The sequence below is a fragment of the Cupressus sempervirens genome, chromosome 2, assembly GCF_028749045.1.
Source record: "Cupressus sempervirens isolate cs-2001-9-10 chromosome 2, ASM2874904v1, whole genome shotgun sequence".
In the NCBI taxonomy this organism is placed as follows: Eukaryota; Viridiplantae; Streptophyta; class Pinopsida; order Cupressales; family Cupressaceae; genus Cupressus; species Cupressus sempervirens.
In genome coordinates this window covers 650,297,255-650,316,612 of record NC_143119.1, presented here as the reverse complement: position 1 = coordinate 650,316,612, position 19,358 = coordinate 650,297,255, and the positions used below count along the sequence as shown (strand labels likewise).

The 19,358-nt window shown below is 34.9% G+C and overlaps 1 protein-coding gene across 2 annotated transcripts in view; it reads left to right on the top strand.

Annotated features, from left to right (window-relative positions):
• The window catches only part of XEG113 (xyloglucanase 113), a 146,511-nt gene that overhangs the window by 44,201 nt on the left and 82,952 nt on the right, over positions 1 to 19,358 (top strand). For both annotated transcript variants that reach the window (XM_089814912.1, XM_089814911.1), the window contains exon 4: positions 9,434 to 9,539. In XM_089814912.1, coding sequence (XP_089671038.1) covers positions 9,434 to 9,539 — 106 coding nt within the window. The remainder of the gene's footprint in view (positions 1 to 9,433; positions 9,540 to 19,358) is intronic.

Below are 19,358 nucleotides of genomic sequence, written 5' to 3'. Positions count from 1 at the left end.
TTGGGACGTAGCTCAACAAGATTAGATTTGAAGGTTCTTATGCATACAGTTTGATCACGATAGAGGATCAATTTCTAGTATTGTAGTCACACTTTGCAGGTAGTGGATTTATTGGGAAGGCAGCCACTTTGGTTCAGTCTGACTTTTCCTTATAACAACTCGCAGGAGGAATTCTGGAGTGTTTATTTGCAGTAGACTGGAGTTGTTTTATTGCAGCAGCTTGGGCTCTATCATTTGAACTTGTTTGGTTGTAGTTGGTTCCCATCGTCAGCTGGAATCGACCTTGTTTGAAGTACATATGTATTGGTACTATTCTGAAATAAATCAAACTCTGCTGGTACAGTTTTAGAATCATTTCTAGAATAGTATATATTGCTGCTTATGATTTCTATCACTTCTATTTTATCAGTTATTGTTATTTATTTATTGTAATACATATATTTTGAAAAATACAAAAAGAAACAACTTTCTTCTGCAACTTCTATCTAACTCTATAAGATCAAAGAAAAATCTACAGGAAAATATAATTTATATAATTAAACAAAAGTAGCAGCAGAGCAAATATCCATTTGGGATATTTCATAAGAGCTAATGCAATTATTAACCCAATCAACCACAGGTGACAACCAACTGCCAAGCCATCCACTGCGCTGCTGAAAATAGCAACTGCCCATAATAGACTTACTAAAAATAGTAAGTAATCAACTGAGACCCTGAAAACACCCTGTCAACTCACGAGAGTCACTATGATGAGCTAACTCTATCAACCACACAGACTAGCCAAAAACAGGGACATTACAAGCTCAGATTGACTAAAAAATGACTAGAATAGACAAAAATGGGTTTTTCTGGAGTGGATTGCATATGTGGACAGCAAGCTTTAGAATGTGTTAAAGTGTAATGAAATGGAAACATAGCATACTTTAAAAGGTGTAAGTCATACTATGTATCTAGCAAGCATGTGGGGAATTCTTTTTCATCCATAGGACAACCATATGGAGGTTCATGGAATGTGTATTGATGGGACTTGCACTTGCATTCTCATGAGGGGAAAAAAGGGACTTGCTTCCATATTTGAATGAGAGTTTATCCTCGACTGCATATGCAAGTAAATGGGACCTTGCATATGCAACTTGAAGAAGAGGACAAAAGAAAAAGAAGTGACAATATATATACAAAAGCATGGAAATCTGAAAATGGAAATGATGAGACTTGCATACACAACGCAACAAATATATACAACAAAAACCTGATGAAAAATAACAATGAGTCATACCCTTTTATCAAGAGGCAAGAGAAGAAGTCGTTTTAAACACTTGTGAAAAATTTGAAAACGCAATCAAAGAGATTTCTTGGATTTTGAAAGATTGCAAGATGAATTTTAAATAGACTTCGAATTTTGATTGGATCCTTGCAAGAGATGTGTCAAAATTGGAAGCTTGCCAAGTGTAGGAAATTAGAGCAAAAAATTGCATCATTTTAGCAACCGTTTTGACCGAGCAAGGTGCAGCATGCAAAGAATTTGGAAAATGTTGTCCAAAGCATAACAAGTGATATAGAAGACTTGAATGCAAGCTAGGAAGGATAGGAAATGCTTTCAAATTTACCTTGATCCAAACACCTGCTATTTTAGTGGTGCAAATTGCTCAAAAATAGGGCATTTTCTGAGCAAAAATGTGCCCTAGATGGGTTGAAAAATGAAGAAAACACTCAACAAATTCCATTTTTGAGTTGCCCAATGTGTTCTTTGGGTGATTTTAGGCAAAAACGACCCATAAATCATCAAAAATGACCAAGAAATGCTCAAGATATGAGTATGAGAAGGCTGGAAAAACCCCTTTTTTGGAGAAAAACGCCCAAAAAAGTGAAGCTTTGAGATCCAACAACAGTCTCATGTTATGAAGTAAAAACACACTTTTTGGTTGCATTTGCATGTGAAAAATGTGCCCAAAAACCCTCCAAATGCAAGCTGCAAGTTAAAAATGGGATTTCCTTGTGCAAATACATATATCATAATGCATGCAATGTGCTTTAATATTGCCACTTTGTGTTTTTCATCAAGGACTTAGTGCAAAACGCACTTTTGGAGACCATTTACATGTTTTTGGAAGACATGCGATTGGGCAAAAAATCGCCACTTTGCCTTGGTGGGGTTTTAAAACATGAAAACACATTGTTAAATGCATGTAGTTGGGCCAAAAAATGCCACTTTGGCTTACGCTAAGTGAAATGGGTTTTTAAATATTACATACTCATGCAATTGGGTCCAAAATCACCACCTAGTGGATTTACATGTATTTTAACTTAAAAAGTCCATTATATAGCAATTTTAAAAGATGTATATGTAATGGGTTAGAAAAACCCCATTTAAATGCATTAATATATAAAATAAACTTATACATGCAACAACATATGTAATGAGTAATATTTTCCCACTTACATTAATTAAATAAGTTTAAAATATGTAAATACATATTAAAAACCTACTTAAAACATTAAAATGTGTTATTGCATATAAAAAGTCCATTTAAATTGATGTTGTGACTTATAATTTATTGGCAGTGGATTTTTATGAAGTGTTTTGCATGTGGATATATGCAATATGAAATAAAAATCTCACTCTACACACTTAAGTTCTCTCATGTATTTATATTTAATATCTAACTATAGTTTTAACTTTTTAATAAAGTAACATAAAAAATAGAATAGAAATAGGCTATTTTCATAAAACATAAAAACTATGGTCAAATCAACTCAGAATGAGTTTAAATTTTAAAATGGTCCATGAAATCCACTTTAAATATAAATATAACTTTATATTGTTCAATTGCCAATAAAAGCCCACTTTTATGAGGTTATTAATCAAAATATGCAATTGACTTGAGAAAACCCACTTTTTCCCTTATAACTTGAGCTAGACAACTTCGTTTTGGACCTAAGTTAGCTCGAATTGAATGAAATTCCAAGGGCTATTCATGTAAGGCAAAAAAAAAAAAAAAAAAAAAAAAACTATTTACAACATAGAAAAATAAAGAAAATATGTGAAAGTTTACCAAAAATCGAGTGTTTGCAGTGCGAGAAAAAAAACTCTTACCAACAAACAATTGGGGATAGTCTTGATGGAAAACCTTTAAAAGACCACATAGACAAAACTACACCAAGAACAATTCGAAGATAATGAATGGTTTTATTGATGTCTCACAAAGAGGATGCACCTACGAATCCATGAGAAGATTCTATAGGGTTGCGTCAATTTTGTGATGTCAAAATTGAGGACAACAAATCCAAATGGAAAATGTTTTACCTGGAATTTGAGTGCCTCTTGATCTCTTCGTTAGCTTTGATGAGAATAACTAACCTCTTGCTTCCACATAGTTTTGTTGTTTGACCACTATGGAGTCTCTCTCTTTAACATCAGGTATTATCCTATCAATGCATCCAGAGGCCCACCATGACCTTTTCGTTAGGATCTGCATAAGAATCTTTGAACCTAAAATGGGGGTTGAGGATGTACCTTGTTGCATGAATGGGTTGTGGAGTTGATTGTTCCACCTCCTATCAATAATTTCCCAAATGGGATCAAATTTGAGTCTATCCCCTTTGTAGTAATTTTTTATAGACTTCTTGACCCTATGTATGGCTTCATAAAGATACTCCATGGGGGTTTGATCTTCATCTACCAAGCACATAACTCTAATAAGATGCTTAAACACCGACAATTGAAAAATACAAATTAATAAAAGATTAATTAATTAAGATAGTAAGTTACAAATTAATAAAGAGAGACTCGAAATAAATATAACAACAAAATCAAGTTTTAAAGTTACCTTCACAGTGTTTGTAGCCTTTTGTGCAAAATGGTTGTCGAAGACTATGGTTATGAAAAGCTCTCCTTCAACCTTCTTTGAGTAAAAGGTGAGTCTAGCCATGGTTGAATCACAAATATTTGTTTTAAAGAAGTAAATACACTAGGATTTCTTTTTAACATCAAGAAAATCATTGCAGACCTTGTGACATTGATCTCACCAAATCTCTCCCATGAGTGTGCTCTCTCATCAAATGTACTACCCAAGGGTGATTGTAGATATATTTTGTGATCTGCCTTGCATCTTCCAGAAGTGGAGTCACCTAATCAAGTTTTCCTATGCCCTCCAAAAGAGGGTCAAGGACATGTGCTGCAAAAAGTGTCCAAAAAAGAGTAGGGTGCCTTTCTTGGAGGATTCTACCTACTGCCACATATGCTCCTGCATTCTCTATGATGATTTGCACCACACTCTCTATTCCCTCCTCCATGACAACATTCTCCAACATTAATGCCATTGTATGTGCATTTTTCACCTTATTAGAGGCATCAACTAATTTCAAGAACACCACATTGTCCTTGGAAGCAACCAAAAAGTTAATAATGGTCTGGTTTTTGTCATCTGTCCACCCATTAGAAAAAATGGTGCAGCCAAATTTATTTTCCTCTTTTATTTTCTCCATCACTCTTTTGCCATATCAACTGTATTTGTGAGCGACCTATAAGGTCAAAGTGAAATAATGTATTAGTACACAATTTTGATATAATGAATGAGAAAACCAATTAAAATAAAAAAATGAAATCGAGTGGACTATTTACTAACCTCCCACCCAAATCCTTGCAAGAAGGGGCCTTGTACTCATTTCCTACAGTTGTCATTGCAGTCACCAAATTGAGCCATTAAGTACTCTTTGCCACATTTAATGCGATGTTGAAATACCAAAATTTAGTGGCAACAGTGTCTCACTTCTTATGTACTGTTTACCGCATAGATTAATTGATTAATGCACATAGACAATGAACAAGAACAGCAACAATAGTACTCTACAAAATCTCCGACGGCATAACCAAGTCGGCTATAGAATGCAAAATCTATTGACGACATGTACCTCCTTATTCCATCGAGTGGCCTCTAATGATGGTTGTGCTTTAGATGTGTTCCTCTGCACAAAATAATTGCCTATAGGCTATATCCTTGATGATGATGTGGGAGCAGGTACTCTACTAGAGGAAGCTGAAGTAGTAAAAGAGGGGGTGGTTGTTTTTCACATACATTGGCCATGGCGAGAGCCCACTATGCTTTGAAATGCCTCTTCGTCTTCATGTCAATTGAAGAACCTCGAGATTCAATTGTCTGCCCTCATAGCTAAGTTTGTCGTCTCCCTTTGCAATTTTTTTCTCTTCCCTAGCTGCAAGTATGGCATTAACAAATCTTTTTATCTTTTGTGTGGTTTTATCACATTTCATAGTATCATGATTGTTAATTTGTATAAAGTTGTATTTGAGGCAGTTTATGCCTCTAGAAATTACTTTCTCACATTTTATGCAAATCCCTTCTCAGGCTCCGGTCCTTCATAGGCATACTTCCATGCCTTATCAATAGCACCTTTAGGATGGGTGCCTATAAATCTGGAAGGGCATGGTTCGAGTGGCCAATCATTCTCTAAATCAGCCATTCTGAATTAATGGCGAACTGCTGATCTATGCATAGAAGGTGAAAAGACAAAGTAAGTATTTTAGTTAAACAAGTAAACGAACTATCTAAATTAGTTTCAATATTTTTAGACATCATTCTAAGTTAAAAAAACAAAAAAACTACTAGGGTTTGATTTTTTAAAAAAAAACTAGACGTTCTTCAAAAAAATAATGAAAGATACAACAAAAAGTGTCAAAAATAGTGCTAAATCTTGTTCTAATGCTTCAAAATAATTTCTAACTATGTAGGAATGCTTTTTTATTCATTTACATGCAACAATAAATGAATATAATGTTTTAAAAAGACAGAAATAAACGCAACAAACCTATCTGGGAATGTGATTTTTTTTAAAAAAAGGTTGAAATCTGCACAAATCTACTTCTAATTGATTACAATCAGTTACCAAGGGCTTGAAAATCTACATTCGCCCCTCACAGCGAAGTAGACAAACTGAGAACTCAAATATAACAAAAAAAGTGCCATTTTTTGCTTTACGTGGTTGGGTTTTGACAGGTTGAGTTTTATGTTCGAGCTTGCCAAGTTTTCCAAAAAAAAATTGCTGGGTTTTTGATGAATTCTTTTTGGAAAGCTTGGCAAGTTTCCCTTGGCAAGTAAGACTTAGAAAAACTCACCCATCTAAAAAATTCTGCAAGTTTGTGAAATTCGTAGAGTAATTTGCAAGTTTGCCATCTATGATATGTACATTCCTAGTGAAGTTGAGGGAGAAACGCTATATGAGGCAATAAAATGAGAGTTAGTTGCGGCATGGTAGGACACCTAAACTTTGACAACATTGTGAAGATCAACAAAAAGCATGCCATAAGGGACATGTTGAAGATGGCAAAGCCTTGAAATATTAATTGCCAACAATGTCCAAATTAGAAAGAAACAACTAAGGATTATTCTATGATAAAGGCTTTGGAAATTGTTTACACTGATTTATGTGGGCCAACAAGGATGAAAAGCTTGCAAGGTGAGAGTTATTTCATGCTCTTGGTTGATGATTATTCCAGGATGACATCGGTAGATTTTCTTACATTTATTTCATGTTATTGATTGATGATTATTCTAGGATCCTTGTGATATGGATTCTTTTTTGGGATTCTTTGATTACCTCCTTTCTCATTTTTATTTTCTTTACATTTTTGCCCCCTTGTATTCTATTTTTTGTATTCTTCACTGTCATTGGGTGTTTTATCTTCATGCAGAATTTGCTAATTTTCTCTCCAAGGAAAATGGATAAGTAAAATGTATGCCAAGGAATTGATGTTTAATATTTAGTTCGTGAATGCATTTGGGTTCAGCTAGAGTTTTTTGAGGAATGAGTCTTCCCAATCCTTATGCGAATGGACTGGAATAACGAGTGACAAATTGAGCAGATGTGTGCTATAAATTTAGCTTCATCAAATATATTAGGCAACCTAAGTTCCTCACTCTTCTTTGCTCCGTTTGACATAAGTGTTCCCTTTTTTAAACATAATTTTAATTTTAATTTTTTGCAAAGCTTAGAGTTTGCGAGGATACTCTTCCTTTCCCAAGACGATCAAGGGACATTATGATTGTCCTAGGCATGCCAGGGCATTCCTTGTGAAAACAAAAATGTAGGATACATCCAATATCTATATCAAAATAGATGATAGGGAGGGCAACTAGTGAGAAGAAATCTTTGCCTATGTCCACATTTCAGATGCCTTGTATGGGTCACTAGATCTTGGGAATACGACCCCTAGTCTTCTCAGGGATGTTGAGTATCCCAATTAGCTTCCCTTTTTAGACATATTATGGGGACACCCAAATATTTTAAGCTGTGTTATCTATTTGTTGGAAGCATATGCTGAGACTAGATCTAATTGGTACTGGATTCAGATATTGGTTTGGGGAAGGCAGGGATGCGTCTAGGGACACTTTGAAGACAATGGGTTCATCCAAGAGAACCTAGGCCAACTCTCACCAGCCCATGGGTGAATGCGATGTTTTGTGACACTTTTTTGTATTTTTTAATGGTTGAAATTATTTGAGATTGACTTGAATGCATCCCTAGTCCTAAAACCTCATTTAAAGGCATTTCAAAGACAGAAACATAGTTTGTTTCATTGTGTATGCATAACAGAAAAGTAATTCAATTGCTTTCCATCAACCAAATAGAGTTGAAAATTGATTGGTGAAGATTCCAAAATGATAAATTTGCTTTTCCAATGTGTGTGTAAGAGCCCATTGTTTACAAAGGATACCGTGGAGGAATTTTTGCAGAAGCTATTGGTTTTCTTTCCTGCATTTTTGTTTTGCTCTGAAAATTTTCCCTTCTGTGAATGGCATATGCTCAAATTTTTTAGTTTCTATATGATGTTTGTTTTCATTTTTTTTGAAGGTGTTTTTTATTTAATTTGTTACCATATGTATAACAATGGTGGGAGTTCAACCTTTGTGGTCTGATCCCACTTCAAAATAGACCTATATTTACCCCTTTGGAAATACCATTTCTATGGGACAATTGGTTTTGCATGTAGGGATTATATTGGTTCCGCAATGGGTGTATTGCTTAGGCTATGACCCAACTACATTGGCTGAATCCCATTTGTGTGGCACGGTCAGGTTGGACATCAGTGCTTATCCAATAAAATTAATGTATCCACTCTAGCAAAAGCCATAGCATGAATTAATGAGTAGGGAAAAACAGAGAAAGAGGTAGGTCATAAATCAAATTACCCTTTGCTTAAAAATTGATCTTGAGGAATGAAGCCCCCTTTATTGCCATCTAATCTTTAGCATGTATAGAGCCACCCACTTTAACTTGCAGCATGTAAGAGATCAAAGGGATTGGTGGAAATGGCATTTCACAACAAGTCTGATTGCCAATTGACTTTGCAAGATGTGTCTATTCACATGGATTGGATTTTAGTGTTGTTTTCTCACCACATTGGCAACTATGGTGAAAGCAAATGTTGATGCTCCAAAAGGGTACGGGGGCATGGGGTTTGAAAAGATGTGTAGCACCTTAATTGCACAGGGACGTGAATTTTGTTGAACATTTATTGAAACCCATAAGTGATTCTTTGGCTGAGACAAGGGTATCCATCATTTTTTATGGATGGAAGGATCCAAAAAATCAGCCTTTGATCAATGTTCTCTTAAGGGGCAGTGTTTTTAAAGGTATCAATTGTGAGGGGGAGATGATGAATACTGCACTTATTGCTAATATTATTTGTCACTCCATTGTGAATGAGGCCATCAAAACATTGCTCAAGACATAATAGATAATTCCAAAAACTTCTGAGCATCTAATTTATTGGTTGAGGGGCATTTCTAACATCCTTTGGACACTTTTTTTGGTCTATTCTGTCAACCTTATGCAACAAAAAAGTGCCACCAAAATGAATTGGTGTACGATGTCATAAGGCATATTCATAATGTTACTAATTCTCTTAAGGTTCCTTAGTAGTCACATATTTGTGATAGTTATTGTTTTAATTCATTGACATTTTGAAGGCAATTGCTTGCTAGTTGAAATTGGCTACTCTTCATTTGTAATCAATTACAATTCAATTTAAGTTTCTTGGTTACTCATCATTTGTAATGAACTACAATTTAATTTAATATTGTTGAATGCTCTTTTAAAAAGTGTTCATCATCAATGCATCTCAGAGTTCCTCTGTTAATAATGTCATTTGAAATTAGAAAGAAATGCATGCAAAGTACCATACAAGTTTAGGCATTTTTTACTGACTAAAGAAAGACATAAAGTGAATTTTCTTTCCATGGTGGGAATGTCAAAATTTTCTTTGAACCCTGCTCCTGCTATATCAATTTCTTGGCTATTGATCATGTTATGAAAGTAAAAATGTGGACTTTATTTGAATTGCATTCATTTGCATAATGCTCATCTTTGAAATTTGTGAATAATTAATATTTTTTCTTACCCCAATCTCATGAAACAGAATCCTCTTCCATATTTTGCCCGCTTTCCTGCAGCAGATGTTTTAACATCAAGTGATCAATTGGTGCCTACAGTGTTAGATGATAGGCTTGAAGCTTGGGATCGAGGTGATTATTGCAGTTATTTTGGAACTCAAATTTTGTTGTAATTTAATTCTTGCAGTTTATGGGAAAGATGACGATGCATTAGTTTCCATACATAATGAAATATACCTTTTTGGAATTTCCAACATTCATTGCAAAATATATATATATATTTGTAATTTCAAATAGATAAATACTGATTTTTTAAAGAATAAAATATCCATGTCATATGATTGAAAGCATACTTGAAGAACATTTAATGAACACGTATGTATAAATTTATGATTTTTGCATCATTTTTGAACAAATACATCCAAAAAGAACCTAATCCCAAAACATTTTTTCTATATTGGCATACCCAAACCTTTGTTGACTTGGTCATCAACATCTCCTTGGGGACTTGTGACATGGCTTAACCGCCTCCCATGGGTCGGGTTAAATTTGACACTTGTATTGAGCGTTGATGGTTTGAGCTTTTTGCACAATGGCAAATGATTCCAACAATTGGGATCAAAGCCTTGGGTTACTGGTTTGAATCTCCCTTTAGTGAATGTTTAAGGCTTGCTTTGTGCTAAGGGGGATATTGTTGACTTGGTGGTTAGCAGTTCCTTGGGGACTCGTGACATAGATTTGGCTTAACCACCTCCCATGGGGGGTGTTAAATCTGGCATTTGTATCAGGTGTTGATAGTTTGAGCTTTTGGTGCAACGACAAATGATTCAACAACCTCTATACCCCAACCCCAACCTTAATCTAGACATCAAACAAGTGGGGTTGACAGTCAAGTAGAACCACTTCTATGGGGAAGGTGCTAATAACTTGGAATCAAGTTTGGTAAAACATCGGGTTATATTGAATGTGCAGTTGTGGACATGTGGGAGAGGTCTCTGCAATGATCTGGAGCATCTTAAGAATCTTTGCAATAAGTTGCAGACTTCAACTCAAGTGGGAAACTTGAAAGCATGTTTTATCAATTTTCACAAGTGGTGAAAACATTACTGACCATTACAAAAACATTGATACCATGGTTGTTACATCCCAATTTTTGACCTAATTTAAAATGTTCATATAGCCGTTGAGGTTCACATGAAGTCAGTTGATAGTTAAATTTGTTGTAATCCTGGGAAATGGTAAGATGGTTAGTCATTATAATTTCATATGAAGATAACATGCTAGTTGATTATTTATCACAAATTCATGGAATTGAAAAGGCAGTTAGCCATTATGATTAATTATGATTAATAACTTGTTATAGTAATATGATTTAACTGTGGAGAATTTCTTTGTAGGGAGCATGTCAAAGGGGTGGAAGCATTGTCAGAAAAGAATTGAGCATAGGAGCATCACCATTGCTGGGAAAATGGGTATGAATTGTGAATCACCATGGTTGAGGACCTAACGACTGTATAACCGGATACACACATTAGACACGCATGAGCTATTAAATAAACATTTAAAATATTAATTATTTTAACTTAATTAATTCGTACCTCAAATGGCTTTTGGTTGACTTTTCCACCACATCATTATAATGCATATTTATGTACATACACATAAATTAAAGGTGACATCATAATATTGTTTTTATACAAGATTTTATCTATTTAATACGTACATTTAAATGCATGTACGAGAAGATAAAATAAATCTTCAAGATGAAACATGTATATAGATATACATATTTAAAAGGTACGACCTTGGATAAACATTACTATGTGCCATCTTAATAAGATATATTTACGTGCAAGTAAATAAATATGTTTATAATATTCTTTTGATTTATAACCTTCAAATTCTTTTCCTTATTTATTCAATTCTTTACTAGAAACCGTAATGTACACTTGGCATATTATATCGGCATCCAAGAAGGCAAAACATTTTCTTTAAGAGTTACAGCTTCTTGAAAGCCTTTGAGAAATCGAATACCCCTATATATTTGGGAGCCGTGAGAAACTGAGAAGAAGAATTGATTTTCTCTTCACATTCTATTTTCGATTTATCTCTGCAATATTTGTCACGTCCTTCCCTTTTTCTTTCTACCTCTGCTGAAAGTCGTGATTATTAATCACTTAGAGCTGTGCGTTCGGAATTTCTCCAGTGGAAGAACTTAGCGCCCAGCCAAGGCTCTTCCTTCTTTCAACCACCAGGTTATGCGGTCGACTTTCCATAATCAATTGATATGTATATATATTTTCTTTATCAATTTATATTTGCAAGCCGAGAGAAGTTGGATATGTATTTCGCCTCCACACGATTTTACTCCTGCATTTTCTTTCCACAGTTTCACTCCTTGTTTCTACATCCTTGTTGAAGCCGAAAATCAGACTCGTTCTGATATTGCATACGGATTGCTTTTGTGAGAAAGCCGGCTATTAAACATCAAGCCAAGGCTCATGTTTCTATATTATGTTAGACCAGGGTGGTCACTTCTTTTCTAAGTGATGAATCTTCATTCTTTTATTTCTGCAGTATAAATTATAGCAGAAGGAAGTACGTCCATGAGAAGTCTGCACTGTAATAGCAAAGAGACTGATCTTCCTTATTGAGTAAAGACAAATTGTCATGTTGAGTCCAAACATCTTTCTTTTATTGTTGCAAGGCAGAATCGAATTGTACTTTTGCAAGTCTTAAGATTGTTTCCTTAAGCCATAAAAGCTGATAAGCCATAAAAGCTGAGATATACTGAATATGTAATTAATCATACACTAGCTGAAGATCAGCAGATTGAGTTGGTTTACTCGGAGATTTAAACACCTAGGACTCATCCGGCTGAATGGCCAAGGAAGAGGTGATAAAGGAATCTGCATTAGCATGAAATAAGAATCAATTGCGACATTACAATTATTTATTATTTTAAAGGGAATCATTTGATAGCTCATGCATGTCCAAATTCATTCTCTATTGTAAAGTCGAGTGGTGTGTTTAAGTACCAGGATGCTCAGTGGCTGACAAGGTGCTCTATGTCTATTCCGGGTAAGGAGGGCCTTTCTAATTAGAGAAAGTGTGGGGATAAGTTTGAGGTCCGTGGTTGGGAGGTTAAGCCCCTGACAATGTTTCCCCTCTCCACAAGATGTTAGGATATGTATCAAATAAAGATAAGTTGAGCATTCAAACATTTATTGGTAACAGGTATTTTTACTTTTATGATATCTATACAAGTAGAAGATATGATGGATTAATTTATATCGCTGAATTCAATTATTTCCTTTGTTGTAAGCAATCTTTCTCGTCAGTGTAATTGGTAACCAGTTAGATCGGATGATCTTCCAACTGAATATGGAATATATCTATAGGATTGTTATTTCAGTCTTTCATTTATAAGAATAATGATTATGAGCATATCTTCTAATCTTATGTTATTGCTACAGTTAGCAATAGGAAGAAAAGGAATGATACAGAGGTATCTGATGTCCTAAATGATGCAATGGTATCTGATGCCCTAAATGATATAGTGGTATCTGATGCCCCAAATGATACAGTGGTATCTGATGCCCTAGATGATCCAGTGGTAATTGATGCCCTAATTAACACGGTGGTATGTGATGCCCTAAATGATCCAATGATAATAGATGCCCTAATTGATGCAACAATATGTGATGCCCTAATTGATATAGTGGTATTTGATGGTAATCGTCATTTGATTTTGATATAGTGGTATTGGATGGTAGTCGTCATTTGATCCTAAGTGGTATTTGTGGACTAACCTGGGTGTTTGCAGAAGCATCTCTAGATTGATTTCAGTTTCGAATTCCATGGTATGTAGATTTTAATTTCCATAGTAAATTCATTGATGGTGTTTTCAATTGTTAGTTATGAAATTTCGTTTAACTGATTGTAACCGTTAATCTCATTCACTTGAGCGTAACTGATATAACTGTCTTCCTATGAAAATGAAGTAATAACTGTATTTCTTTGATATGTTAGTTGTTAGTTAAGACTCGGGAAAAAGTGGTTGTTACAATGGTGAAAATGCAAAATTGTGTAGTGAATGCACAATTGCTAGTTTGTTGGAAGTAGCATTTTTATTGTTGGGCATACAAAAAATGGAATATGAAGGGTTTTTTCTATTGAATCGGATCGTTTCATATTTGTTCTTCCATTTTGGTACCATGGGAAGATAGCGGTAGGTAATAGTGTAAACAAATGACCTCAGAAGGGTTGGCTCTTGATTAATTGATATTTTAAAGTGTTGGCTCTTCATTAAGTGTGATTGTAAGGGATTGACACATGGCTATTGAGTTGGAGGGTTTCATAGTAGGTGTGGAGGACTTTGAACACATTTTAATGAATCCAATTATCCTTTGAGGCATTGTAAAATCTATGAAATTTACTGAAATAGTTGGATGAGCTACAAATTGCTAACTCTTGCTAGAGTTTTCACCCTTTGGGGTCTCAATAGATTATCTTGTTGTTGTAGTCACTTTTGTTTATGTTTCGTGCAAATTTATTCTTTATAAAATCTTTTTTGTGCTTCCTTTATGTTGCATTATGTTGATCATTGTATCCATAAAAGGTGTATTATGTGCCGAATGTTGTTGGTAGTATTGATAGGGAGATACTAATTGTTGAATACTGAGAATATGGGGGAAGTAGCAGAATACTCGCTCTTGCTAGAGTTTTTTCTCTTTATGGTTTCATTAGTTTATCTTTCTATTGCAATCATATTATTGTATCCCTTGCAAGTTTTATTCTTTGTCTTTCATGTTTTCCTTACGCTTATCATGGTAAATGCTTGATACTAAAGATTGCATCCATAAAATGGTGTATTGCAATGTGTTGAAAATTGTTAGTAGAGTTGATAGAGAAATGTCCATTGTTGAATACTAGGGAGTACAAACTATGTCCAATTGTGTACATCACTTTTCTTTATAATTTTGTAAAATAAAATATTGAAAAATTTGTTCTATAATAATTAAAATTATTTAGATTATTATTAGTTGGATTATAAGACAGCAAATTCGGTCTTTGCATTATAAGACACCAAACTCCTCCAATCAGCAATAAAGTTTCCATTGCTTGAGTAGCAAATTAAGCCTAACATTCAGTTGTTAATTTTCTTAGATGTGGCAAATCCAATTTAAGGTAACAACAGGATATTTCGGCCCCTATTCAAGAGTGATATTAAGGCTTTAAAGGGGAGTGCATTTCTGCTATCTACGAAAAACTTTCTACTATATATGAAAACAACTAACTTTAGCAATTAACATTAGGCAATGAGCGTTTTTTCTCCGTCCTGATAAAAGACCTAGGCGTTTCAAAGTTCACTCTGCATAAGGAAATATCCACCAATAGTGACTTGGAAGGCGAATGGTACCTGGTAGTGGGAAGAATCTGGTAAAGGAAAATTTTTGGCAATGATGTGCTCATACCTTACCATAGCCCATAAATATAGATAGACACCAAAAAATTGCAAGCATAGTCCTCTCTTTTTTACTAGAAATTAAGATCGCAATTGCAAGGTTCACACATAGGTTGTTAATAAAAAGAGAACTTCATCCTCTTTTCCCAATTTGGTGGAGTATGGGCAATCCCACTATCAGACACAACTCCGACATTCCTTTCTGGAGTTCATATCGTCAAAATTTGATATTTAGAGCCTCAACATTCATCATAAGGTGTGCATCAAACACGATGACTCAACAGAAAATGAAGGCTTGTGATAAAAGGGATATTAAAAAAACCACAAGCTTAGTGATGTTAGACCGCAACAGGAAGCTAAGGAATATGCAAATGAACAAATTACAATGGCATCATCAAGCCAAAATCGGTAGGAGTCAATATTTTTAATGGCAATGTGGGGAGGAACAATTTTGGGCATAAAAGGAATGGAGCAATGGTGAGATTCCTACTTCAACGGGCAAGTCAATACTATGCACTGTGAAAGGAAATTTATTATGTTAGAATGTAAAAGTTAGATCTGAAAAACTTGATAGCAAATTGATATTCAATGGAAATGTTTTTTCATTTCTTTGATTGGATTCTGAATTTTATTCCAACTTCATTTAATTTGATATCTCAACCTAATTGGTTTTGCTTGGGCCACCTACTAGCTGAGCTAGTTAATTGGGATATTTTATTTTGGGTTATGAAGAACTTGGTTTCGATATAGGGGAATTTAAAATCTTTGTAAATAGAGTGTCTATCTGTAAACCCAAATCTATCACGGTATCCACTAACATTTTCAATTATGAATTGTTTCCAAAGATATAGTTGGGTCCTATCGAAAATAAGAGAGTACCCTCTAATCAATTTTCTACTCTAGAAAAATGCCTTTCCAAATTGGGAATGGTACCAAATATAGTAGATAGGGTTAATAATCCTTTTAATATAAAATTTCTTAGCAATGAGGGGTTTGCATTTTTTAATAATGAAATTAGTGAATTTTCTCCAAATCTAGGAGTGTTGGACCAATCCTGTGCTTGAAAAGATAATCTTCAACACACCATCGCTCAGGCAAAGGCTTCCACTCAAGTTCAAAGCTTAAATAATATAGAGGACAATCCCTCAAATCACAATCCTTTTCTAATAGATTTGAATATTATTGTCCTCAATTTAGACATCATAAAATTGAGGCAAACCTTCACAATTTTCTCATGAATTCTTAGATATAGCCTCTTTGTTTTAATGTATTGTTAAAGCATCATTAAAGACAATTTGTTATCCCTAAATTGTACTCTATGTAACTTTATTTGTATATTTCTTTTGAAGGTTTCCATCAATTTTAATCCCCAATGTTTGTAAGAAAGAGTTTTTCTTCTCTGACTACAAAGTTGCAAACGCTTGAGTTCTGGTAAACTTTTGCATCTTTTGTGTGTTTTTTTTCTTCTTGTAAATAGTTTTCAGTCTTGCTTTTGTCTTGTAATAACCCTTGCAATCCCTCTTATTCAAGCTAATTTAGGCTTCAAATGGAGTTGCCTAGTTCAAGTTATGAAGGAAAAAGCGGGGTTTTCAAGGCAACAAGTCGTGATTAAAAAACCTCCAAAAGTGGGCTTTTTATTGGCAATTGCACAAAATAAAGTTATATTTGAGTTTTAAAGTGGATTTTGACATCCATTTTAAATTTTTAGCTCATTCTAAGTTGATTTGACTATAGTTTTTAATGTTTTATGAAAATTACCCTTTTAAGTTTATTTTCATGTTACTTTATTGAAAACCATTGTTATTTATTAAATTTAATCACATGAGACATTTAAAAATGCATAAAAAACATATAACATGCAAAAGATCTATTAAAACTTCACTGTCAATAAATATAAATCCTAAATTCATATAGGTGGACTTTTTAGAGGCAATTATCACTCAAGCTCTTATAAGAGGGGAATTTGAACCCAAAAGCACATGTTATTGCATTTTTAAAGTTTATTAATGTGTTTATTAACTTTTGTTAATGTTAAAATGCATATAGGTGGGGAATTTGAACCCAAAAGCACATGCATTATCAAAAGCATGTGTTATTCCTCCCCAAATGCACATCATTACTTCTTCTACAAGAGGCTTTTGATATGTTAAAAGCATATGATGGCCATTTTGATCTCCAAAACATGTGCTTTTCACCCCCAAAAGCACTTCATTACTTATATTTGCTTTTAAATGCATAAAGGTGGCGATTGTTAAGCCAGAGAAGTACATGCTTTTGTATTAAAAAGCACATCATTACTTATATGGATTTTAGATCGAAAAACATTGAGGTGGTGATTTTGGACCCAAAAGCATGTGTTTTGACTACGAAAAAGTGCATCCTAAGTCATCTTATAACTTTTGGGCATATGGGTGGTAATTTTATCTTGAAAAGCACACTTCATTTTGCAAGCATTTTGAAGGGGGTTGTAATTTTAGGCATGAAAACACATGTTTTAAGCACCAAAGAGTGTTTCTTTACTCACTTTGCAAGGCTTTTATGTTTGTACAAGCATGGGTGGCGATTTTTAGACAAAAACCACATTTTTTTACTTGTAAAAACCCACCAATTTGGGTGTTATTTGTGAAAAACGGGATTTTGAGCAAACAATTACTCATATCTTGGTCAATACTTGGTGGATTTTGAAGATCTTTAGGTCGTTTTTGCATGTAATTGTCCAAGGATCATTCCTAGCTATTCAAAAGTTAAGTTTAAAGAGGTTTTGCTCATTCCATAACCCATCTAGGGCACGTATTCGCCTAAAAATGCCTTGTAATTGAGCATTTCTCTTCATCAAATCAACTCTTGGGCTCAAGGTAAGTTCTAAAGCATTGCCTATCATTTCTATCTTCTTTACAACTCTTTCAAGTTACATATTATGTAATGTTCCCATGCCCTTCTAATCCTTAGTAACAGATTTTGTATGTGTGGTGACTGAATCTCCAAATACCTTAGGCGACAAGAAGGCCTGGACAAGCCGTATGGTCATTGTTTGCTAAGGAGGCCATACAGTCCACAATAGGGAAGAATAGTCCGACCGTATGGTAGGCCGAACGTTAGACAGGGAGAGGTGGTATGGAGATAGAATTTGATGGCCGTATGGGGAGGTGAGGGTCTGATGGCCGTATGGGAGGGGATATCTGATAGCCGTATGGGGAGGATTGTTGTCCGTACAAAGAATTGGGGGTGATGGCCGTACGACTGGGTGTCCGTACGTAGGAAGTGTGCCAATGGTAAAAGGGTTATACAGAAATGTGCGTGGATGGTATATGGGGCTAATGATGGCGAGATAAGATGCTAGAGATGTGAAGTGAAAGCAGTGTGGAATTGAGGCAGAAAGGAGTACGGAAATGGAGTACAGAGATGGTCGTGGTATCCAAGGGAGACGAAACTGACACACACGAAACTCATATACAAACAATGCCAGATTGAAAGTAACTAGAGCAAAGAGAATATATCAGATAATATGCAACTTTGCAAACAATAATGAGCTCCGACTTGTTAGATCCGAGCAAAGAATCACAATAAAGAAATAGGGTGAGGGATGAATCCCACCGAAACTGGCTAACCAAACAGGGAAGGTCTTTCACTTCCGAAATGGCGAACAAAGAACTCCAATAGGCATTTGCAGTATAGAGAAAATAATCCAAATTGCATACCTAAAGACTACCTACAAGTCATGCTTAAATACTTGTTGGGAAACTTTCCAAGGGTGTACAAAGATAGCCGACGGCGACCCCAACTATGGAAACAAAATAAAAATGGGTCCGAGATATATTAAATCAATCGGCCCATTAACAAGGTTTAATTAAATACATTTATTTTTTGATGGGGACATTATAGTCCTCCCGTCCCAAAATTTGCTTGTCCTCAAGCAAATGCACATCCGGTTCTAGGAAACCTTCTGTAATCAGCTCCTTCAGTTTTGAGTCAGGTACTAAGTAGATCTTCCCGCCGAAGTAAATGATGTCATCAATAACTTTGTATCTTACATCATGTACAGAGCCATCCATCAATTCACATGCAAAAGTGTTACTTGGAATACTTGACCAGTAGATGGGCCCGCCAATCATCCAAGGAATGTGGTGTGGTGTTGACTATCTTGTTTTTACTTGCCGCGTCCGGGACCAAATCCTGTTTAAAAATTGCCTCCATCTTCTTGATTGTGACTTCCCTCGATCCTTTATTTGACATTCCTCTTAGGATCACCTTCTTGCCATCTGTCTCGAATGAAAAGTCCATCCTTTTGAAACTTTGGGTGTACTGGTCAAGAGTTTTCAACCACTGAATGCCCAAAATGATATCAGTATCAACCAGATATATGACAAAGAAATGATTTGCCATGGTATAGTTTCCTATGGAAATTTGTAGGCATGGGATCACATGAGTGCAACTTAACAAGGTTCCTCCTGCAACCTTCACCTCAAATTCTCCATGCTCTACTG